Source organism: Mesoplodon mirus (assembly GCF_964341445.2).
Source record: "Mesoplodon mirus genome assembly, chromosome: 4".
Lineage (NCBI taxonomy): Eukaryota > Metazoa > Chordata > Mammalia > Artiodactyla > Ziphiidae > Mesoplodon > Mesoplodon mirus.
Window position 1 is genome coordinate 54,767,757 of NC_138979.1, and position 25,212 is coordinate 54,792,968.

Sequence of the window (25,212 nt, forward strand, 5' to 3'; positions counted from 1 at the left end):
ATTTATTGTAATGGAGTAATGACCCCTTTAAAAATCAGTGTCCATTGATGGACAGGAAACAGCTGTTACAATGAAACTAAAATATTTGAATGTTACAAATGAAAAATAAAATTAAATATACAACCTCTGAATAGGAATTGCTTTATGCTCTTTTAGAACTTTGCATCTATTTCTTCTTAATTAATTATATGGAACCATAATAACCATATAAAATTATTTTAAAATGTTTTATTTATCAGATTAATACATGTACATTTTTGTTTTTGTCTTTCCATGAACTTTATATTAAAAGTCAAATAGTAGTATGGCTTTTAATGAAAATCAGTAATCCACTGTTTACCTCTTCCCATCACCAAGTCTCACTCCCACTAGGCACCCGCTTTAAAATTTTCAGTCTTTTTCTTGTATTTACTCCCATATTTCTAAGTAATAAATAATATACACCCCTATTGCCCTCCCCTTCTTATCAAGTCAAATGTTTGGTTTCATCAGTATCCATTATTTATTGTGTTAAGTAAATATTTATTACTGAACCATTTAGTATACTACTATTATGCTTGTTTGGTTTTTTTAATTTTAGTTTGGCTGCGTCAGGTCTTAGTTGCAGCACGTGGGATCTTTCATTGCGGCATGCAGGCTCTCTAGTTGAGGCGCGCAAGCTTAGTAGTTGTGGCGCATGGGCTTAGTTGCCCCATGGCATGTGGGATCTTAGTTCCCCAACCATCGATCAAACCCGCATCCCCTGCGCTGGAAGGCGGATTCTTTACCATTGGACCACCAGGGAAGTCCCCTGTTATGTTTTCTTATTCAACTTATGTTTTTTTCCAGGATTTAATATCCTTAAGTACCTCACTGTTTTTGGTTTGTTATTAATTCTTTCAGACTCTCCAAAAGACCTATAAATTTCCTCACAATATAGTCAAACACATGGTAATCCTTAAATGTAGTTTCCTTCCTTCCTTCCTTCCTTCCTTCCTTCCTTCCTTCCTTCCTTCCTTCCTTCCCTCCCTCCCTCCCTCCCTCCCTCCCTCCCTTCTTTCCATCCCCCTAAATATCCTGTGGGGATTGATAGCATGATTCTCTTTTACCGTGATCACATAAAATGCTATTTTAGGACCAGGACCATGATCCAGTAATACAGTCCTTTTATTCATAGGTGTTTACTATTTTACCTTTTTTTTTTTAATATAATGTGCATATGATAAAGTGCATAAAGTACACCAATCTTAAGTATACAACACGGTTTTTACATGTGTATATAGCTATAAAACTACCATCCAGCTCAAGATAATAGAACACTTCCAGCACCCACAAGGTTCCCTCATGCTTCTTTCCACTCAGTAACCTCCTCCCAGACATGACCACTTTTCTGACTTCTGTCACCTTTGATTCATAGATGTTTAAAATGTGCTAACTGAACGTTTTAAGTCTGATAGAATGTATCATACATTTAAGTACGAGGCTTCCAAGGGATTGGTTATGTCCAGAACTCCTGATTTGTGGGCTAGCCCTATTTTGGATAGCAGCTATGCATGGATGAGACTGAAGGCTGAGAATACTCCAGAGCAGTTAGGCATTTTTTAAGAAACGTGGGGACTGGATTGTTTTCTTACTTTTCCCCTAGACTCTTGATAAATCTGTATCCTTTATCTGTATCTTAGAAGAAAGAGGAATCCACACTCTGTTCTAGTAAGTTTGAAGACTGTTAGGTAATTGAGACAGCTTATAACTAGTGACAAATCAAGCTCAAGTAAGAATGGAGATGAGAAATGGCAGCCTTGGCAGTGTTATGATTCTGCCCATTGAGGAAAGCAGTGTTCATTCACTCATTTATTGACCAGAATATTTATTGAGGGAGCACTGTGACCTAAACACTGTTATTAGGATACAATGGTGAGCAAAAGAGATGCAGCCCCTTGCCCTCAGGATGCGTGCAGTCCAGTGGAGGAAACAAATGTTAATCAAATCATCACACACACTGGGAGGTAGGATATGAGCAGGGAATGTCTGAGGTAGATGCCAAAAGGCAGTAAGGTGGGAATGGGGTGCAGAGGACAGAGTGTGGCCATGAGATGAGGCTGGAGAAGTCAGTCTGGCTTAGATATCCTAAGGGATGTGTGTGTGAATTCCACCATTTTTTATGGTTAGTCTAACAGTGTAGATAGTATCTTTTTTTCTTTTGGCCGCCCCACGCAGCATGTGGGATCTTAGTTCCCCGACCAGGGATCAAACCTGTGTGCTCAGCAGTGGAAGCACAGAGCCTTAACCACTGGACTGCCAGGGAAGCCCCTAGATACTATCTTCTGATAGAGAAGTTTTCTTTCTGTGCTCTTTAGAGTTACTATAGGATAGTAGTTAAGTAAGAGACTTAAGAAGGGAGGTGAGGTCTAAAATATAAAAATGAAGGGATGGGCTTCCCTAGTGGGCAGTGGTTGAGAGTCTGCCTGCCGATGCAGGGGACACGCGTTCATGCCCCGGTCCGGGAAGATCCCACATGCCGCGGAGCGGCTGGGCCTGTGAGCCATGGCCACTGAGCCTGTGCGTCCGGAGCCTGTGCTCCACAATGGGAGAGGCCACAACAGTGAGAGGCCCACGTACTGCAAAAAAAAAATGAAGGGAATTCCTCATGTTTCCTGAAAAGTGCTTAGGGTTTTTTTGTTTTGTTTTGTTTTTAAATACTTATTTATGTATTTATTTTATTTGGTTGCACTGGGTCTTAGTTGCACCACGTGGGCTCCTTAGTTTTGGCAGGCAGGCTCCTTAGTTGTGGCTCCAGGGCTCCTTAGTTGTGGCACATAGGCTCCTTAGTTATGGCATGTGAACTGTTAGTTGCGGCATGCATGTGGGATCTAGTTCCCTGACAAGGGATCGAACCTGGGGCCCCAGCATTGGGAGCGCAGAGTCTTATCCACTGTGCCCCCAGAGAAGTCCCTGCTTAGGTTTTTTCCTTTCCCCCATTCCTATGAACTTGACCCACATTATTCCCTGTTTTAGAGGTGAGAAAAGCTCTGCCACAACAGTTCTGTGTGGAGGGCCAGTTTCTTAGATCTCCTGATTCCTAAGCTAACTCCACTGTTAACTTTTTTCTTGAGAATTTGACATCACCTCTTTCTCTTTAGTACAGAATGTCTACCTCTGGGGAAAGAACTAAATTATAAAGGGCTACATAGCCCTTCATTTGTTAGGGGAGGGGGGATGGTAGAGCTTTATTGTTTACTTTAGATGATCTTTGCCTTCTGCTTATACATAGGCCTTGGTAAGGGTTTTCTCTGTGAACCAGTTCCACCAATGAATCCCTATAGGGTTGGGACTGAATTATTTACATATTTAGTATGCTGTTTAGCCTATTGTGAGATGTATGCTGGCACAGAGCAGTATTGACAAACACCAAGGCTCTAAACCTGAACCCTGTTGAATAGCTATGTCTAGTGGAAGTGTCATTTGCTTATGTGAAATGAAACAGGTCAAGCCTCATAATCTTACTCTGAGAATAGCAGCCTGTGAGGACCATAAAACTATTCATGAGGTGCAGGTTTTAAACACTGAGGGACTGGGAGATGCTACACTTTTGCTCTTCTGTCCTTAGGTGACACATGGTCAGATGAGCCCTGTTGAATTGGATCCATCTTCTCAAATTGGCACTCTTAGTCTGTCTTTATCTGATCCCCATTGGAGATATAAGCTGAGAGCTATGGTACTTGAGGAGATGACACAGTTCCTTTGTTGCAGTAATTAATGTAATAAATTAAGGAAGAGACCCAAAGGAAAGTTGATTGTTTCTTATTAGAGCCCCAGTTGGAAATTCAGTTGATTAGTAAGCTCTAATGTGGCAGCTGGAGAGGGAGATGCCTGTTCTTCCAGCGGGGTAAGCTCAGAGTCACCACGGATGGTTTACATGTTGTACTAGCCTCACCTGAGGTTGGCTGAGTATGTGATTTCAGGGTAGCATCTGGAATTCAGGGCAGATGGTATAGTTTGGTTTTCTCTCAACTTTGTTTTTTCCCACTGCTTTATTGACAGTTCCCTGGGGCATCAAACCCTGTGAACCTCACACAATTTAGTTTTGAAGTCCTGTCGTGGGGGGGAGTCAACAACCTACTGGACTGGAACAGTTGGCAAAAGAGATAGTCCAGATGTTAAAACCATGAGCTTTGAGATTGGTACCTTGGCCCTGAGGGATTTTTGAAGCAAGGTGGAGTCTTTTTGTCAGTCACTATAGTGTAGGATTTTATGAGCCACATCTGTTGGTAGGAGTATCCTAAATGGAAAACCAGAGTAAGTGAAAACCACTGAGTAATTGAAAGAAGAAAGGATTGCCATTTTCTTTCGTAGAGCTCAAATGGATATCAGTACTACCTGTAATTTAATTTGTAAAAAGTTTTTTAATATTTATTTTTCCTTTATTTTTAAAATACTTTAGATCGTTATACAGTGTATAACCATGAAGCAGGCCTCTTTAAGTTGAGACCCTAGAACATTATGAGAATATTTGGGTCATTTTATACTTTTGAGTTGTCATATTTTTCAGATTTGGATCCTCATAATATGCGTAGAACCATGATGGATTCTCCCTCCATTTTACAATAAGAAAATTAATATTTAATGAAGCAACTTGGCTAACATCCTGGCTAGGGTCATTGGAAATCTGAGTCCAGAAATCACACCTCTTGATTCTCAGCTCAGTTATCTGTGTTCTAAACCATGCTGCCTTCCTAGAATTGAGTGTAGCATATTTTTCTTTGTCCATATAGCTTTCGGTGAGAACTAGCTAGCCAGACGGATCACCTGCACACCCAAATGTGTGTGACCTCTGTGGTCGCAAGCAGAGTATACTCACTCAAACACAACTGTCGCTTGCTCAGACCAAAACCTGTAAGAAGATTGATCCAAAAACTGTAACAAGAGGGGAGGACAGATAAATTTACACCGGGAGAGCATTGGACAGTTTGCTGCTTAGACCAGATTAGCTATAAGTAATTGGCAGTTAAAGAGATCCTTTCTCTTTGATGTCCTCTAGGCTGGATACAGAGCTCTATCTGGGCAGAAGGAGAAGTATTCTTTTTCATATTGTGTTTGGACATAAGTAGGGTCAGTTGTTGCTTATGTCCTCTGGACAGGGGCAGAGACCTCGCGTGAAGACTCTTTTTCTCATTCTTAGTCTGGAAGAGAGGCCTTGCTCATTACTGAGGTAGGGAAGTGGTGTAATCTATGGCATATGCCCTAATAAAAAGCAATTAATGACCTGAAATGTGTGATTACAAACCAGCCTGTGGGCTGGGAGTCTTGAGAGATGGAGCTGGGTTCCAGAGAGGAAACTGGAATTTGAACTTTCATTGTTATAGTTACAGGGTATGAGGAGTGATTGTCACGGCCTATCTTGGTCCCTTAGCTGTATCCACGCAGAGAAGAGTTCTTAGTGATCAGGTGCAGAACAAAGCACAAATGGCACTGGCAAGTAATTCCAGAGTTTGGTGAATCATGGTCCTAAATAGCGAAGTGTAGTACAATTAGACAGAAGGAGAAGAGAGAAGAAAATATATCCAGAAGCTCCTGCAAGTTGAAAGTACTTTGTGGTCTCTGTAAGGTATTGGTTCTCCTGATTCTGCACTTTCTCTGCCATGGAAGCAAGAGGTCAGTGCTTTTCATTTCCAGCTACCATGTTAGTTACCCTACCTCCTGGGGTTAAACATCTCTGCCGTGACCTGTCAGAGAGTTTGATTATTAGCTGTATAAAGCCAGGGATGTGGTAGGAGCAGATGGAAAGTGGTCTGGCTGCTGTAGCCAGGCTGATTTAAGAATCCTTGGCAATTTTTCAGTATATCTTTGGAAAGGTACCACCAAAGTTACTATGAAACCTGCTGGGTTTGGTAAACTGAATTTCTGAGAAGTCACCTGGTTGAAAAGTGGTACTTACTTAACTCACTCAGAAATTAGAGGACAGTGGCTCTCTATAGAACATCAGGACCACTAAATATCAGTCCTCAGGATATGTTTTCTTTGTTTGTATCCTGATCATTCAGAAATTCTGGGTAGTTTTCTAGTAGGGAAAGCACTTTTTAAAAAAATAATAAATTTATTTATTTTTATTTTTGGCTGCATTGGGCCTTTGTTGCTGCACGCGGGCCTTCTCCAGTTGCGGCGAGCAGGGGCTACTCTTCGTTGCGGTGTGCAGGCTTCTCATTGCGGTGGCTTCTCCTGTGGTGGAGCATGGGCTCTAGGTGCGCGGCCTCAGTAGTTGCGGCTCACGAGCTGTAGAGCGCAGGCTCAGTAATTGTGGCACATGGGCTTAGTTGCTCCACGGCATGTGGGATCTTCCCGCACCAGGGCTTGAACGTTGGCAGGTGGATTCTTAACCACTGCACCACCAGGGAAGCCCAGGGAATGCACTTTTTGATAGGTACATTAACAGAATTTCAGATTTGAAAAAGGCCCTGGGTGTGTCCAGACTACTCCCTATCACACATAGAAGAATTCTGTAATTTGCTTGACAGGTGATTATGGTTTTTCTGGTCACTACTTTCAGTGATAAAGATATGGCTTCATTAAGCATTGTGGGTCATTGTTGGAAATTCCAGGGTATTACATTTTTTCCTGAGTTAAACATCTTTCTTTTTGTAACTTCTACTTGTCCATTTTATACCCTCAGCATCACAGAATAAGTTTCTCTCTTCCACATTGCAACCATCATATATTTGAAGCTAACCAGCCTATCTCGTTTCAGCTAACTCCTTTCCAGATTAAAGAATACCAGTTTCTAAGACCTTTCCTCTTATGAAATGGCTTTTTGGTGTTTTACTATACTCTAGGATATCCCTCCACTTAATGAATATCTCACTTAAGATGTGGAACTTGAAAATGAGCACAGACCATCAGATGTTCTTTTCATCTCCAGCTCCCTTTTAAGAAGAAGCACAATTTAAAAAACATGTTAACAGCAATATTTCTTGCTTACTAGAAAAAACAAAACAATTTGCCATGACATATGGAATTGGGACAAAAGGAATTTGAGGAAGTGTCTTTCCTTACTGATGTTAAGGCTGAACGTTCCAGGTTCAGCATTATTACAAGCATTGATTTTGCCTCATATCTTTTCCAGGAATATCTGTATTGAGTTTACTCTTAAGATTACAAAAATCATTTGGTATTTCTGTTTACAAGAATTATTCAACTTTATGCTACACTGAACTGATTTTAATGCTTCAGATAGTTTTCAACAAGGTGGATATATATATATATGTTCTTATATAACTGAAAATCTGTTGTTTTTACATGTGACAAACAACTTGACTCAGTGAAAGACTCTTGAAAAATAACCTTTTCTCTTCAAAATTCTTTGTAGATTTTTCATTCTCTTTTAACATTTAATATTGCAGAGCAGTCTGAGGTTGGCCTAAGTTTTGTCCTTTGTAATTCAAAAATTTTGTTAGAATGTCTGCAAGTTTGGCTTTTTTTTAAAATTGATTTTGCGGAAAAGGTAGTGAACTTTTTCAAGATTTTTTTTAGCTCAAGGTGTTATTCATATATTATGCCTTGATGGGTTGCTTTTCTCCCATTTGTTCTAGTCTCTTCAGTTTTGCTTTGAGTATTATTAAATACTTTCTCTGTCTTTCAATTTCCCCTCAGTGGTTTTTTTTTTTTTTTTTTTGCTGTCCTTTTCCCTTGCCTTCTGGAACAGTATCTCAAGTTTTCTTGTAATTTACAGATTCATTTTCCACAGTTTTAGTTCTTTGCTTTTTTGATTTCTGTATGAATTTTAATTGCATTTTTCATTTCCTTGCATCTTCCTTTTTTAAAAAATAAAATCAGGGCCTCCCTGGTGGCGCAGTGGTTGAGAGTCCGCCTGCCGATGCAGGGGATGCGGGTTCGTGCCCCGGTCTGGGAGGATCCCATATGCCGCGGAGCGGCTGGGCCCGTGAGCCATGGCCGCTGGGCCTGCGCATCAGGAGCCTGTGCTCCGCAACGGGAGAGGCCACGACAGTGAGAGGCCCGCATACCGCAAAAAGGAAAAAAAAATAAAAAAATAAAAAAATAAAAAAAAAAATAAAATCAGATTCTTTTGTCTAGTTCATATCTTTCCATTTCAGCCTAGTATCTTCTTCTTTTTTTTTTTTTTTATAATAGTGTTTATTTTTTTTTACTTGTTGACAGTTTTGCTTTATTTATTTATTTATTTTTGGCTGTGTTGGGTCTTCGTTTCTGTGCGAGGGCTTACTCTAGTTGTGGAGAGCGGGGGCCACTCTTCATCGCGGTGCGCGGGCCTCTCACTATCGCGGCCTCTCTTGTTGCAGAGCACAGGCTCCAGACGCGCAGGCTCAGTAATTTTGGCTCACGGGCCCAGTTGCTCCGCGGCATGTGGGATCTTCCCAGACCGGGGCACGAACCCGTGTCCCCTGCATCGGCAGGCAGACTCTCAACCACTGCGCCACCAGGGAAGCCCCCAGCCTAGTATCTTCTTAATGCTATGTCTTCTTTACTGTCTTATTTTGTTTATCCTGCTCCATGCGACAGGTCAGCCAGTGCAGAACTGTCAGAAGCCCTCAGTGAGCACAAACACTTTTATGTACTTTATATTCTTCCCTTTATATACTTTTCCAGAGTCTCTCTTCCATTAGCATCCTATTTTCTAGAGGAAGGGTTTTTGTTTATTTGTTTTTTGGAGGAAGTTCTTTTGAAAGTTTTATTGAATAAACAAACATGGGATTGCTCTAATGGTTACATTACATACTGATGATAGTGCAGCTCAAGAGGAAAGTGGGTAAGTGTTAGATGGATGTGGGTTATGCTCTAAGCCTCACCACAATTGCAGAGATTGCAGAGGTGACAAATTATGATGTTGGGAAGAACTATGCTTTAATAATCCTTTGTAGTGCAGATTCATTTGGCATTCCCATTTCTAGAAATGCCTTTGCCTCTCATAATAGAATTATTTTCAGTATCATGTTCCACTGCCTTATACACTCTCATTTGCTACTGTATTTCCAGCACCTAGTTTAGTGCCTGGTACTTAGTAGGCAATTAATACATGTTTTTTTGAGTGAATTAGTGTATAGTATAGAGAATTCCAAACATTTTACTAAAAATTTCTTCAGAATTCTAGATCATTATCAGAGGTATCATTTCTTTAATTTTTTCAGAGATTATGTTGCCTTTACCTTGTGGGTGGCATTTTTTCATAGTTCTTTTTTTTTAATTTATATATTTATGGCTGCATTGGGTCTTTGTTGCTGCGTGCGGGCTTTCTCTAGTTGTGGTGAGTGGGGGCTACTCCTCATTGCAGTGTGCAGGCTTCTCATTGCAGTGGCTTCTATTGTTGCCAAGCACGGGCACTAGGTGCTCAGTCTTCAGTAGTTGTGGCACGCGGGCTCAGTAGTTGTGGCTCGCAGGTTCTAGAGCACAGGCTCAGTAGTTGTGGCGTATGGGCTTAGTTGCTCTGCGGCATGTGGGATCTTCCTGGACCAGGGCTCAAACCCATGTCCCCTGCCTTGGCAGGTGGATTCTTAACCACTGTGCCACCAGGGATGCCCCATAGTTCTTATGTCATGTTTTCTCCCACACACAGTTTTTGCTCATTGTTTTATGAAGTAAGATCTATGTGGACTCAGTGTCAGCAATGGTTGGCTGTTGTGGGCACTAAGCTCTCTACTTGGGTAAAGGATGCATTTTCTTCTCAGATCTATGGCTAAATGGCAGGTTAATGTGCACTCCTTTCTCTCTTACATCCCAGTTGCTATCAAGCATTCACTTGGTATAGCTCTGCTCTCCTAGGTGACATCTTCTCTGGAACTGCACCCTGGTTCTTTGACACTGCCTTGAGAGAGAAGGTGGAAAAGTACAATGTGTCTTGTCTCTGTTAAGAGATATCTATGGCATTTACCTGTTAGATATTTACTTTGTAGGATTCATTGTGCCACCTCTGTTTTACCCTTTCTGCTCTGTCATCTTATGAGAGTTGTTTTCTATATAGAAAGATGGTAAACAGGGGAGTGAGCAAGAACAGAAATCTTTGGTTTCGTCATAAAGTAATAGCTGGATGGTGTATGTTGGCTGCCAGGTTTTCTAGATGGTACACTCCCCAAGGAGAGGTATAAATTGCCTTTTTTACCACCCCCCCACGCCACCCCCTTTTTTAGCTATCTCTGTTCCATGTGGTGAGGCCCCGGTATTTATCAATATAGTGCCATCAGTCTTATACTATTAGAATGTAGAGAATTCTCCCACATTCTAACATGAGGTTTTTTAGTACTGTTGAGTTATTGATAGGGTAATATTTTTTCTGTGTGTGTGTGTGTGTCTTCCTGGGTATTTTAGTGGGCAGTGAGAAAGACTACATTGACTTCTGCTATTTAGACATAATTTGAAACCTGGAGTTTAATAAGGCTGGCTTAACTGAAGCTGATTGGTTAAGTCCTCTCTGAGGATTGTCTCCTCTAATTGCAGGATTTGCCCCTATCCTGATGTTGTATTTTTCCCCAGTTCTGTTTGCTTTTCTCTTTTACTTACCCACAATTAGACACCACCCCCCGCAGCAGTAGAATGACAAGGAATCTATATTATTTTTAGTAGGGATGGGCCCTGTTAGTAGAGGGATTTAGCCTTTGCTAGACTATGTTCTGAATCTCTGATAGTTCAGGAAGAAACAAGGAGAAAAGAGGTATGAGTAAAGTTGTGCCAGAGGATGTGCTAGGGCCTGTATTGATTGAGGGAGGATTGCCACCTGGCAGTGGTAGTAGAAATAAGTCTCTTGGGAATGGGAAACTCACTCTAGAGGATTCCTAGTTAAGACTTACCGCTGAATTTCCGGGCAATTGCAAATATTGTACTCTCCCCTGGGGAGATGGAGTGGGAATTAGCTTTTCCCTTGGTCCAATGTGACTTGGTTAGAAATACAACTGAACCTGTTTGTCTTGTCTATTGTGATGTGATAGCCACCTAGGAAGGGTCTGTTTTTTGTGGGAGTTTATTTCAGCCTCTTTGCCTGTATTGTTTCCTTTAACAGCTCTTTAAATTTTCTTTTTCCAGCAATGATGTTGTCCACTGGGCATATACTGACCAATGTGGCAGGTCTGAGAACATAGCTGAAGCTGAAAATAGGAAAGCTGGGGGCAAGGAAGAGCCTTGAATCTTGAGGTGGGACGTTGACTCTAAGATGTCCTTGAGCAGTGGAGCCTCCGGAGGGAAAGGAGTGGATGCAAACCCGGTTGAGACATACGACAGTGGGGATGAATGGGACATTGGAGTAGGGAATCTCATCATTGACCTGGACGCCGATCTGGAAAAGGACCAGCAGAAACTGGAAATGTCAGGCTCAAAGGAGGTGGGGATACCAGCTCCCAATGCTGTGGCTACACTACCAGACAACATCAAGTTTGTGACCCCAGTGCCAGGTCCTCAAGGGAAGGAAGGCAAATCAAAATCTAAAAGGAATAAGAGTGGCAAAGACATTTACAAACCCACTTCAGGGACGTCCCTGTTCACTCAAAATGAGGGGGCAGCTAGCAAGAAAGAGGTGCAGGGACGCTCAGGAGATGGTGCCAATGCAGGAAGCCTGGTTGCTGCTATTGCTCCCAAGGGCTCAGAGAAGGCGTCTAAGGCATCCCGCAGTGTAGCCGGCTCCAAAAAGGAGAAGGAGAGCAGCTCATCTAAGAGCAAGAAGGAGAGAAGCGAAGGAGTGGGAACTTGTTCAGAAAAGGATCCTGGGGTCCTCCAGCCAGTTCCCTTGGGAGGACGTGGTGGTCAGTATGATGGAAGCACAGGGGTGGATCCAGGAGCTGTGGAGCCACTTGGGAGTATAGCTATTGAGCCTGGGGCAGCGCTCAACCCTTTGGGAGCTAAACCGGAGCCAGAGGAAGGGGAGAATGAGTGTCGCCCGCTAAAGAAAGTCAAGTCTGAAAAGGTAAGAGGTGGCCAGATCTGGCTGCCCATTGCCAGTCAGAACTGCCCTGGACTAACCGCCAAATGCTATGTGCACTCTGTGGCAGCCTCATTTGTTCGTGGGTAATGACCAGTTACAAGGTCAGAGCAGCTGGTAATGATAACGTGGTTTTGTTCCAAATTAGGGGATTCCCTACAGATTCATTAACAGCAGGCCTGGACATTTTGGAGAAGAGTATCTGTTGTTGGGGGTAGCTGCTTGGTAGAATGAATTTTCCGTAAGTCAAGAACCTCCAGCCTTGTCCTTGTCCCACCTCAGATACTTGTTACTAGAGGCTGGCATCAGCCTTTATGTGGTTCCCAGCTTGATTGACATTTCATCCTTAGAGTCACTGATAAACTTAACAAGTTGATAAACTTAATAGGCTTTCAACTGAGCGCTGCTTTTAATGGGATAAATGGTGCTGCCGGATCTCTGGAAGAGAAAAGGGTTAAGTAAGTTTCATTACATGATATCTACCACGTGTTCTATTGGTGACTGCCAAAGAGCAAAAGGTCACAGTTTGGGGCAGGTAAACAGTGGAGCAGGAGGTACTGAGGTACTTAATCAGGTCTTATGGATTGGTGCAGTGGCTATGAAAGTTTGGCCTTGAAAGAGATTCTTTGGCCACTAAAGTATAGTTCTTGGCTGGGTATCTCCCTCAACTGTTGGGAATCAAGGTCTCCTGGTGGTTTAATAGCTGCCAAACGGTGTAATGATACCTTGCCTTCTGCTTGACTTGGAAGGACAGGTGCCTGCAGCCCCACAAGGGGTTCTCCTCCTTTGGGAAGATGATCTTAGTTCATGTCTCAGTAAATGGAGTTTGCAGGGCTAGACCAGAGTGGGTGTGAATCTAGGGTCAGCTCAGGCTGCCTTAAACATCTGCAGCTTGCAGTTTCCTGCAAAGTGGCTGGCCTGGTAATGTGCTGTTCACTGGCTCTTGATTTTCCGCTCTGTGTTCTGCTCACCCTATGCTTTCAGCTGATCCCAGCAGATGCAGTATAAATTGATTTCTCTGTAATTGCATCAGCTGCAGCAGGGGATACCTCTTTCCATATGTAAGTGTTAATAGAGGCAGGATGTGTATGTTTGGGTGGTGGTGTCCTCTCAGTGCTAGGTTGCGCTTTCTTTGCTGTAGGTGTTTTGGTCCTTGCCTCTGGCACATCTGTAACTCTTAGCAACATCTGGACTTCCCTGGTAACAGGGCTGTGAATTTTCTTCCACTAATAACACAATGGTTTATTCCCTTTTACCAGTGGCAGCTGCCAGAGAGTCTGCCTATGTTTAGGTGGCAGATGCTACAGTCCACCTCAGCAGAGTCAAGTTCCAGCTGGTTACTGGCATGGTGCATCCTGTGCTGGCTGTGATTTACCATTTTCTCTGGGGTGCAGATGGATAATACTGTTTTAAAGAGGCCTAGGAGTACCAGGAGTTCTTGCTTCTGTTCCAGGCCCATTAGACTGTTCCCTACATCTGGCTCCAGTCAACTCTTGCCGTATATCTGTGTTCATAATCTTTGTTCTTCCTGTGCTGAAAAGTGGCCACTTCTGAGGGTGGCCTTCAGTTTCCTTTCTGTTTAGAACTCTTGACTCATGTTGCAATCTTCTAAGCCCAGTAGTGGTCTGTGGATGCAGGGATTAATGATGCTTATCTTCATATTGGATTTAAGTCTAAATGTCCTTGAGAGTCTCCAACAGAGAAGCAATGGAACCCTTTTTCTTCTTACAGGTTCAGGGAGTGGTTGGGTGGCTGCCCTCCAGATTATAATTGGGCTGAAGGATGCAATATTTTCAGCTAAGAATACACCTTGGTGCCAGGGAGGTTTGCTTCTTAATAATATAGCTGTGTTATATGCCTTGTCACCCAAAAAGACTGAGAATGGGGCAGTGGAATGAGAGAGAAAAGGGAAAGAGACTGTGCTTCTGTTTTTGGAGGAAAGGTAAAATTGCTGAGAAGTACTCTTAGAAGAGGAAATTTGCTGTGCAGTTTGATGTCACTCTAAACAAGAACCTGCTTTCTCAGTTCTTTTCCCTGTTCCCTCAACCCTCTTGAACAGTCTGGTTCTGTGGGGTGCCATTCTAAAGCATTTGGCCATTGAAATAAATAATTATGTAAATAAATATTTGGAAGTTGCTAGGAGATGAAGACACTGTGCAGAGAGACAGCGTTTCTGGAATGGGAGGAGGGAAAGATGCAAAAGGGAACGCAGGCTAGGAATCTCGGAGTGGAGCAGCTTTTGAGAAACAAGTATCCCAAGGTGTTGGGCATAAGAGGAGTTTGAGTCGGTGTTTGATGATTAATACTATAACTCATAAGCTAAGTCTTTAAAAACTTCCTTAAGATTTTTCTCTCTGAGATATGGGCTTGCCTATGGTTTAACTGGTTTGGAATGTTTCTTCCATGTGGGGGACAACCAACAGAACCAAAACAACAAAACAGATGTTTTGATATAATCTAGGAATTACATACTCTGAGCTGGAAGCTGTCATGAAGAGGGAAAACTCATAAAATTTGGAAAGTGTCTTAGCTGGAGTCTCCTTATGCATACCCACTCCTGTAACCCCTTGGAAACAAGAGAGAAGACAAGTGGAGTTTGTGGTGTAGGACAGAATTGTCACATGTCTACAACTAGCTAATGAGGGAGATTTGAATATTCTAATTCTCTACCTCAGGACCTCCTCTCTCATCAAGGTAGGTATCTCAGTCTATGGCTGAGCGAATTTCAGTCAGCCAAGAATGTGGATTTCCCTTCATGGGATCCCACTTTTGCTCCACCACACCTCTCTCAGGCAGGGCTCACTGTGCTGTTACCCAGAGTTCTAGGAGAGACCTAGAGAGTCTTAGCAACTACTGCTGCCCTGAATTGTCATTGAACACTCCTGTCTCATACTTCCTGCCAGCTGAAGAGATGGGGGAGGGAACGTTGAGGAATAAACAAGACAGAGCCTTCCAGCTCCTGTCTGTTCCTTGTCTTTGGTTTGATTGATAGGTTGTTGAGTTAGGGATGGAAGGGGAGGTAGGATGAGGGAGGGTGCCTGTCTGAATGTCCCCAGCTTAGTGCTCACGTTACCACTCTGACAGGCAAGAAGAAAGAATTTACAAACCACAGAAGGCAGTGATCTATCTTTGTTGACTCTGAGTTGGGGCTTAAACCAGGAGTTTAAGGTGAGACTCCTTTTTTTTCCAGATCCTATAAAGTAAAGTTCTAGTGGCTAAAGGATCTAGAAGTTTGCAGCCAGAAGCTCTCCTTGCCTCTTCAGCTGCTGCTTTTGATCTTGGAAGGTAGAAACACTGCACTGTGCTTTCCCCATGTTTGTGTCTCAGCTTCTGCTGCTCTCAGAATGCTGCATACACATATTTACCACTTCCCCCATTAGTTTAGGAGACAAAACTAAAGTGTGCTCTTTGCTCTTTCCCTTTCCGATCATGTTTGCTATCATATCCTGTGTTCTAAGAGCATCTTCCTTTGCCCTTGATTTTGTTTTCTTGCCCTAGTTTATGCCTTCCATCTCATTTCTCTCGTGTTGCAATCCTTCATTGCTCAACCAAGGTCAGGTCTCTTTTATTTCTTCTGATCCAGGGCTTTCTCTCTTAACACCTTCCTCCTTCACAAGCTGTTCTTTCTCAGCTAGTGATGAAATAGCAGTTAGCCTTGCTTCCTGAAGCCAAATGCCCTCAAGCATTTTCCTTCTTGGAAAAAATTTAAAGAAGTTGATATTTATGTGGGACAGAGATGCATTCTCTAACTACAACGAAGTCTGAGCTTAATTTATTTTTTCTTCAGCAGCTCTGTTTTCCATCCGGGTGTTGTAATTCAAGGAGGGCCCTGAGAAAGATTATCTTGTCCAATCTCCTCACTTTATAGGAGAGGGAACTGAGACCAGGGAGGTCATGTGACTTACCTAGACTCTCACAGGTAGTCAGTGGCAAAGCCAGGTTTTTGTTTACCAAGTTCTTCTAGCATATTGTTACTCTGGGATTCTTAACAAATCCTTCATTGTTATGAAGGATTCTGTTTTCCCACTTAAAGACTACCTCAGAAACATTGGATGTAAATGCCTAGGTGTTCTTAAGACTGCTTTCATTTGTTTTCTATACCGATTTTAATATTGTAGGCACTCAGTAAACAAAGGATCTTTGAGTTTCACTTTCTCTGGTAAGGTGATGATGTTTACAAAGAACAACCATTTATAGCTGGCGCTGAACCTCCCCTGTTATACATACAGACGGAAAGTTACTTTTTTGCGGTACGCGGGCCCCTCACTGTTGTGGCCTCTCCCGCTGCGGAGCACAGGCTCCTGACATGCAGCCTCAGCGGCCATGGCTCACGGGCCCAGCCGCTCCGTGGTATGTGGGATCTTCCCGGATCGGGGCACGAACCCACGTCCCCTGCATCGGCAGGCGGACTCTCAACCACTGCACCACCAGGGCAGCCCAGAAAGTTACTTTTTAAACTGCTACTTTGAGTTTGACTTCTTGAGAGTGTGTGTTTGTGTGTGTTCTGGAGTACTGCATTTAGTCAAATTTTCATTGTAATCATTGAGGCATTGCCAGTTCCCTCTTTATTTGGCAATTGCAGGTATGAAAAAAAAAAAAAAACCCTGCCCTTGTGCTTCTTGGATATATCACTAATAGGCAGACCGTAAATGTATTGTGGATATTAACTGTTTTGTAAAGAGATGATACTGTTAGATACCATTGTCATCTTTCATTCATTCTGTATATTAACTGAGTGCATTTTACATTCCAGGTATTGTGCTTAGTACTGGGTGTACATTGGTGAACAGAACAGAGATGGTTGCTGCTCTTTGCTTACAGTTTACCATCTAGAGCAGAGTTCCTGAAATTGTGGTCCATAAAACCATGTGCATCATATCATCTGAATGTCAGAAATGCAGAGTCTCAAACCTTACCCCAGATCTGCTAAATAAGTTTTAGGGATAGGGGCCCAGAAATCTGTACTTCCAGAAGACTCTCCAGATAATTGCTATATACTTTAATGTTTGTGAATTTTCTTTAACCATCATTAAAGGTGGACACTTCATAAGTTGGGCATTGGGAGCCACTTCCAACCTAAAACACCAGTCTTGTAAACTTAAACTGCACATGAGCTCTTACGCATAACTTAGTGATTAAGAGTATAAACTCTGGAGCCAAACTACCGGGGTTTGTATCCCAGCTTTGACAATTATTAACTGAGTGATATTGGACAAATTACTTAACTGAGCTACCTCAGTTTTCTCATCTGCAAAATGAGGAAACAATAGTTCCTTAATAGGATTTTTGTGAAATTCAATTAGTTAATTCATATAAAACACTTAAAACAGTGTTTGGCACATACAGAGCATTTAGTAAATATTAGAAAAGAAGAATAACATGATTTGAGTTGAAATATGTCTCAGTTAGCTGTAGGCAATAACGGGCTGAAATATAACAACATACCACCTATACCAGAAACCCAGTATGAATAGATAAGCATGTTGGCTAAGACCTGCAGCACTGTTCTCAGGAGAAGTTCCAAACCTGGATTGGGAAGCTTGCATGGTGGTGATGTGTTCTAAAGGCCCTGATATTTATAGTGGGGTTTGATGAGGTAGAAACCAGAAATTGGCTTCAAAGGATATTGAAGTGGCCTGTTGAATTTCAGATTTCATATGAATTGAGTTTCCTTTTGGGCCATATCCCTGGTATGGGGTTGAGTATGTTGGATAGATATTACTGTGGGTTTGTCAGCAGGTGCAATCTCATGCATGCTGGGAGAGCACTAAATGTTTCTGTTTCTGCACAAGAGTGCATGGAAAATCTAAGTCCTAGTCCTTAATCTTCCTCCCCCAGCGTGAACTTGTGTTTTTGCCATTTGGGTCTAAGAGCTTTTACCAACAGAGCTCATCCAGGGAGGCAGCAGGGCTTGGGCTTTCAGGCTGGAGATGGCAGCAACGTGCACAGCTGAGGTCCTGCCGCTGCTGGCTGGCTGAGCCCTCCTCTCTGTGATTTTCACTCTTCAGGCCATGCTTGAGTAACCCGCCTCCAGAGCTGCTGACAGGGCTGTGTTCAGAGGCCTTGGAAATTACACTGTTCATTTCCTTATCATCCCCTGACCTGCAGTGCAGAGCCTTCTGGTGCAGGAACAAGGCAGAAAAAAATCCAGACGGCTCCCAGCCGGCATGTGTCAAGGGCTACAAAGAAGGAAATTGGACTTACTCACTTAAAAACGTTGGGGTTAGGCTTTGATTTTTGGTTCCTGCCAAGAGTTATTTGTGTGTGTGCGAATGTTCTCTCTCAGTGTATATGTATAGAAATGAGTCTGTGCATGGCAAAGCTGTAGAGGAGGAGCATCTGAAAGTAAAGAGCAGAGAGGAGATTGCTTTTCTCTTCAGTTAATTTCCCAGTTGTGCCATTGGGATGGGCCTGGAAGGATTACCATCAGGAAAGTGCTAGGCCATATTAATATTTTAAAATATATTTCTCTAGGTACAGTTTAGTCACGGTTGAGAGCACCCACCCAAGTAAGAAGCTTCCCAGGCTGGCTGAGGAGACATTTTTAACAAATCCTATTCTCTGAAGTTGTTCATCCTAGGTGACATTGACATAGTCAATATTTAAGCTACCTAAGAAAGTATAGAGTTTGGGTCAGTCTTCAGTAAGAGGAATAGCTCTTTTGAGATGGAGAATAGTATGACAAAGGAAAGATAGGGATTCATAGCATTTTGTGATTTTTTACTTATGGAGCAAAATTCTCTTGTTTTCAGAGCCTATCCTTGTGTTTTTAGTGTTATGAAACAAGCTACTTCTTTCTTCCTTTGGGCGTTTCTCTTGCCTTAGGAGACCCAAAGGAAACACTTTTCAGACTGAAGAAGTAATATGTGCCTGGTAAGGTTCTTGAGCAGAGTTTACAATCATTCTGACCTTAATTTTCCTTTTTCTGGATTTCCACTGCTTTAATGTCATTTGTGGCACTGGAGCCCTTGTGAAGTGGGGAAAAAAGAAGTCTTTTAGCTTTCAGAACCTGGAGATGTTTTTAAATCCTAAGTGTCTCTCTTGTTGGGAGTGCTCCATAGAGAAGTGTTTTTACATGAGGAAGATGAGAGCTAAGGTGAGAGGGAATTACTTCCTTTTACCGTCTTATAAAGCTGTGATCCCTATACCAGCAACATCAGCATAGCATCTGGGAACTTGTTAGAAATTCAAGTATCAGGCCCCATCCCAGACCCCCAAGTCAGAAACTCTAGGCTTAAGGCCCAGCAATTTATGTTTTACCATTAGCTCTCCCATTGATCATGATACACACTAAAGTTTGAGATCCACTGTTGTAGAGCACATTGTCCTCTTAATAGTGAAGATCAAATTCACCAAAAACTTGAAGGGGTAAAAAGTAACTCTGGACAGTAGGTATGATTTTTTTTTTAAATTCCTGAGTGATGTTCAGATATATCTTTTCTCTTTATGGACAAACTGACAGGAACCTAAAATTGGAAGCAATCCTAAGGGTTTGGGACTTTGAAAGCAAAAGGGATATTTAACTTTTTGTGTGTGTGTGTGGTATGCAGGCCTCTCACTGTTGTGCCCTCTCCGGTTGCGGAGCACAGGCTCCGGACTCACAGGCTCAGCGGCCATGGCTCACGGGCCCAGCTGCTCCGCGGCATGTGGGATCTTCCCGGACCAGGGCACGAACCCATGTCCCCTGCATCGGCAGGCGGACTCTCAACCACTGCGCCACCAGGGAAGCCCGAGATGTTTAATTTATAACTTTTCTAAGCCTCACTTTTCTCATCTCTAATGTGGAAGTGAATAGTAGTACTGATCTCATAGGGTTATTTTGAGGAGTAGATGAGATAAAGAAGGTTAAGCACTCAGAACCATGTCTAGCATGTAGTAAGTACTCAGTAAATGTTAGCTGTTGCTGATATTACAATGTTGTTAGCTATGACGTGCAAGGTCATTGTGAAATTAAGGAGAAAAGATATCCCTAGAGACTTTGAAGAGGTAAGCCCCTAGAGGGGGAACATAATGAGTTTATAATAGCTAACATTCTGAATCCTACTGATTTCCAGGAAGAGACTGATTCAGAGCATTTGGAACCATTAAGGTTTAGGATTTTATTGTTTGGTTAGTTTGGAAGGGTGTGTTGGACTCCTTTTGGTAGAGCTGATCACACGTTGAAGAACCATGGCTCTTGCTTAGCTATTTCCCATTAAAGTCAGTTTCTTTGGTATATACTCCAGCCTTCTGAATTATTTTTCTTTCTTTTTTTTTCTCTCTTTTTTTTTTTTTTTTTGCGGTACGTGGGCCTCTCACTGTTGTGGCCTCTCCCTTTGCGGAGCACAGGCTCCGGACACGCAGGCTCAGCGGCCATGGCTCATGGGCCCAGTCGCTCCGCGCATGTGGGATCTTCCCGGACTGGGGCACGAACCCTTGTCCCCTGCATCGGCAGGCGGACTCTCAACCACTGCGCCACCAGGGAAGCCCCTGAATTATTTTTCTAAGCGTTGAAATGGCTATGACATGATTGTTTTAGTTCGGAAAGTTTTTTTTTCCTTCTGTTAATCTTTGAAGAGTGCAGACTTTAGCCTTTTGAAAGGATTAGAACTACAGGTAGTCTAAACGGTCAAGAGAAGAATAAGGATTGAGATGCTTCTTTTTGTGAATTTGTCACTAGCTGCAGGAAATAAAAAGGCAGTTCTTAGATTTTTAGGAGGTGGTCAGTTTTCAACTTGAAATATTGTCCACTGGGAGAGTACAATTCGACTGTGTGCCTGTGAAAAATACACTAATTGAGTATTTTCAAATTTGAGACCACTGGGTTCCGGCCTTAGTGGCAAATACTAGCTTGGTTTAAATGAGCCAAACCTTTCCATTAAATCCTTTCTTGGCTTTTTTTTTTTTTTTTTTTGATTGAGGTATAATTGACATAACATTATATTAGTTTCAGGTGCACAACATAATGATATAATATTTGTATATGTTGCAAAATGATCACTTCAGTAAGTCCAGTTAACATCCTCATTGTTACAAAAAAAAATTTTCTTGTGATGAGAATTTTCAAGATTTACTTTCCTAGCTACTTTCAAATATGCCATACAGTATTATTAAGTATAGTCACTATGCTTTATGTGATATCCCCAAGACTTATTCATTTCGTAACTGGAAATGTACCTTTTGACCTCCTTCACCCATTTCGCCCACCCCCCACTCCCTACCTCAGGCAACCACCAATCTGTTCTCTATGTCCATGTCCTCAGGGTTTTGTTTACTTGTTTTTAGATTCCACAGATAAGTGGAATCATATGGTATTTATCTTTTTCTGTCTGAATTATTTCACTTAGCATAATGCCCATTCATGCAGTCACAAGTGGCAAGGTTTCATTCTTTTTATGGTCAAATAATATTGCATTGTGTATATGTGTGTATATATATACACATGCACACCCCACGTTTTCTTTACCCATTTATCCACTGATGGACATTGAGGTTCTTTCCATGTCTTGGCTATTGTAAATAATGCTGCAGTGAACATGGGGGTGCATATGTGGTTTTTTTTTAATATGTCTTTTCAAATCAGTATTTTTGTTTTCTTCAGATAAATATCCAGAAATGGAATTGCTAGATCATATGGTAGTTCTATTTTTAATTTTTTGAGGAACCTCCAAACTGTTTTCTATAGTGGCTGCACAATTTACATTCCCACCAACAGTGCCCAAGGGCTCCCTTTTCTCATAACCTTGCCAACACATGTTATTTCTTGTCTTTTTAATGGCCGTTTTAACAGGTGTGAGGTGCTATCTCTTTGCGGTTTTGATTGGCATTTCTCTGATGATTAGTGATGTTGAGCATCTTTTTGTGTACCTGTTGGCCATCTGTATGTATTCTCTTGGCCTCTGTTTTTGTTTAGTAATGGGTTCTCTTTACTGTAAAAAGTTTTTTGTAAACTGGTACTCCAGCCCACTCAGCTCAGAGTTGACATTTCCTATTTGATATGTTTCTTTAGAAGTTAAATACTTAACTCTGCACTTACTGGTACAGAGAGTATTGTAGAAAGGAGATGTACATATTCATCATATACCTACCAAAGTAGCATGAGGTTAGAGAAATTCTGGATGAAGGGTCTCTTGGTGCTGAGGCTTCTCAAGTGGAGGCGCATGTCAGAATCCCTTCTGGGGCTTCTACAAAGTAAAAGTGCCCTACTGAAGTAAAATCTATAGGGTTGGGGACCCCAAGCATGTACATATTTTTTTTAAACTTCAGCAGGTACTTTTAATGTGCCTCTGGGTTAAAAACCACTGTCGTTGTGGAAAGGACTTTGATTTCACTATACAGCCTCTGGAAATCCCTGTTACTCACTCAGCCAGGGAACATTAAAGTTGTTCTTGCTTTTTGCCATTTGCAGGTGGAGCTGTGCACTGCACGTTAGATATCATGTGATCCTCAAGTGTTTTACAGCATGGTCAAGATCTTCCTCCAGCTTTCCTTTTTCATTGCTCATTGTGTTGGGGTCATTTAGGAATATAGGCATAATGAATCTGACTTCTCATTATCCCCTTAATTAGGAAAACTAATTAATACATTTTTGATAGTTATAGCCTTTAAAGTAGAGCATCCATACCAGTGTTACTGATTCATTTTAAAATTATTGTTTCAGATTTTTTAAAGCAAATTTGAACAAAATTCCTATGACTAGATATGTTTTGCCATATATAGGCAATGTGATTTTTTTCTATTTAAATTGGAGGGGAGCAGAAAACAGGTTTAGATAATCTAAATTTATGGCTAATCCAAAAGCAGCTTCTTTTCTCTTTGATTTGTGAATGTATTTCTGTGCTTATGTTGGACAATAGGTGGTCTTAATTTTCCAGAAATCCATTAAAATATGAAATAATGCAGCTATCCAATAACGACCTTGTTCCTGAGCCTTCTTCTGGACATATTCAAATTAAACATGCTGTTTTAAGAAGAGACAAAAGTAGTAGAGCTTCACTGTCTTTCTTTGCTTTCTTTTTGTAAACACATGCTATTTCTTTGAAGTCAGGAAGAAAATTAAATGTTTTTGAGTATAAAGTATTTCCCTGCTGGGATTTTAAGTCTCATTATAGTTAGAATGCTAATTGTTATCAGAGATGAACACATACTTGAATATGCTGCAAACTTATAGTTAAAATCATTATGGAATGTCATGTTTGGGGCAAAATTATAATCACATAACCTAAATTTTTCATATAATAAATTTTTTTTTTAATTTGGCTGCACTGCACGGCATGTGGGATCTTAGTTCCCCGACCAGAGATCGAACCCGAGCCCCCTGCAGTGGAAGCACGGAGTCTTAACTACTGGACCGCCAGTGAAGTCCCCATATAATAAAATTTAAAACATGGTTTTTAGTACTGATAATTGTATTACCTATGCTGTCAAAATTTACAGTCATCTATACTTAAATGGATCTTTTTAGGTTTTTGAGTATGCGTATACCATTGCAAAGGAGGAGAAAAAATTGGCAAATGTGGGGAAGAAGTCATCATACAAAGTGACTACACATTTATATACACCATATTAGACTAGATCTTAATTCTATCAGTATGCAGATTCCTAAACATCTGGTAGTGTGTCTGTTACAGATAAAATATGCCATAAGGCATTTTTCATTTTGCTTATACATATGTTGGAGATTGCCATACTGGCTTCATAAATTCAACATGAACAATTTTTTCTTTAGCATTGAAACAAACCATTATTTCTTCAGTTGCAGTCTCATGTAAAAGCTGGCTTGTGTTTGAGGACTGTATTGATGAAAAATATGTATTTGTAAGTACTAGAATTACCCTAGCCCTGGCAAAATGCTTACACTATGAGGAGACACATTGCAGTGGAAACCAGATAAGTGAACAGCCAGTTCAAGTCTCCCATCTCTGGCTCCCTCCAGAGTGTATACTCAATGGGTGGAATAACTGCTAGGCCCAAACCATTCACATTGTTCTTTGTTTTTTCTTTTTCTTTTTTTTTTTTTGCCAGTCACATGAAGTTGATTTGGTTATGTTATCTATTTAGTGTACAGAAGTATTTTATGGCAGAAGAAATCTTGGGGCCCAGGGTCTCTCTATAGTGGAAATTTACGGGTCCATGGATTGAATCCAGCACAATATAATGATTATTCTTCTGTAGCATTTACTTTTCAGTTCTGACTTTCTTTTCTTTTCTTTTCTTTTTTTTATAAATTTATTTATTTATGGCTGCATTGGGTCTCCATTGCTGTGTGCAGGCTTCCTCTAGTTGCGGCGAGTGGGGGCTACTCTTCATCGTGGTGCGCGGACTTCTCATTGCAGTGGCTTCTCTTGTTGCAGAGCACAGGCTCTAGGCACGCGGGCTTCAGTAGTTGTGACTGGCGGGCTCAGTAGTGTGGCTCATGGGCTCTAGGGCTCAGGCTCAGTAGTTGTGGCTCACGGGCTCTAGAGCTCAGGCTCAGTAGTTGTGGCACACGGGGTTAGTTGCTCCGTGGCGTGTGGGATCTTCCCGGACCAGGGCTCGAACCCTTGTCCCCTGCATTGGCAGGTGGATTCTTAAGCACTGTGCCACCAGGGAAGTCCCAGTTCTGACTTTCTTGTTCCTCACAATACCACGAATTCCTTCTCTTTAGGTTCCGTTGATCACTGAAGAAATAAAGCCATTTGTGTATGCTAACCTCATATCTTATCCTTGAGTTAAACAAAACCATCCTGTAGGCAAACTGAAGAACAGAGCTGTTCTCGTCCTACCAAACATAAATATCCTTGAGCCTAATCTCTCTTTCTTAGGCCCAGTGCCTTTTGTAACCTCCTTCAGCTACTCTTCATTTTCTGTCCTTTTCTGACTTACACTTAGAATCTGTATCATGCTTCTTTAATATCCTGTAGTTGTTTTAATTATTTTTTGTTATTTATGATACTCACTTTTACATTTGTTATTGGTCCAGTCCTAGCCAGATGGGATTATATTTCATATGGAGATTTAGAGGGGGGCTTTTCTTCTCCTCTCCAATTGAAAGTAATTAACCAGGAAAAAGTAGTCATTTTTATATGTTCTACCATGGATATTCATTACAGTCTGGACACAGCATTGGTTGTATCAAGAAAACCACTGTACTACTGACTACAGGTTTTTACCTGCTGTGAATAGGATACCTTATTTGAAGGCTTGGTACCAGTGCTATGCTTCTAGCTGTGTGCTGGCGGCAGCTCTTGGCCAGAACATTGCAGTTGGCCTGTAGGACTGGAGAGACAGAAGTTTTCATGTTGAAGAGCTAAGTGAAATGTTTCTGGTTGTAGGCCAATGCATCG

The 25,212-nt window shown here is 41.7% G+C and overlaps 1 protein-coding gene across 3 annotated transcripts in view; it reads left to right on the top strand.

Moving 5' to 3' along the window:
• ZNF609 (zinc finger protein 609) overlaps positions 1 to 25,212 on the top strand; it is a 228,760-nt gene that overhangs the window by 16,821 nt on the left and 186,727 nt on the right. For all 3 annotated transcript variants that reach the window (XM_082617491.1, XM_082617490.1, XM_082617492.1), the window contains one exon: positions 11,020 to 11,893. In XM_082617491.1, the coding sequence (XP_082473617.1) occupies positions 11,147 to 11,893 (747 nt within the window). In that variant the 5' untranslated portion in view covers positions 11,020 to 11,146. The remainder of the gene's footprint in view (positions 1 to 11,019; positions 11,894 to 25,212) is intronic.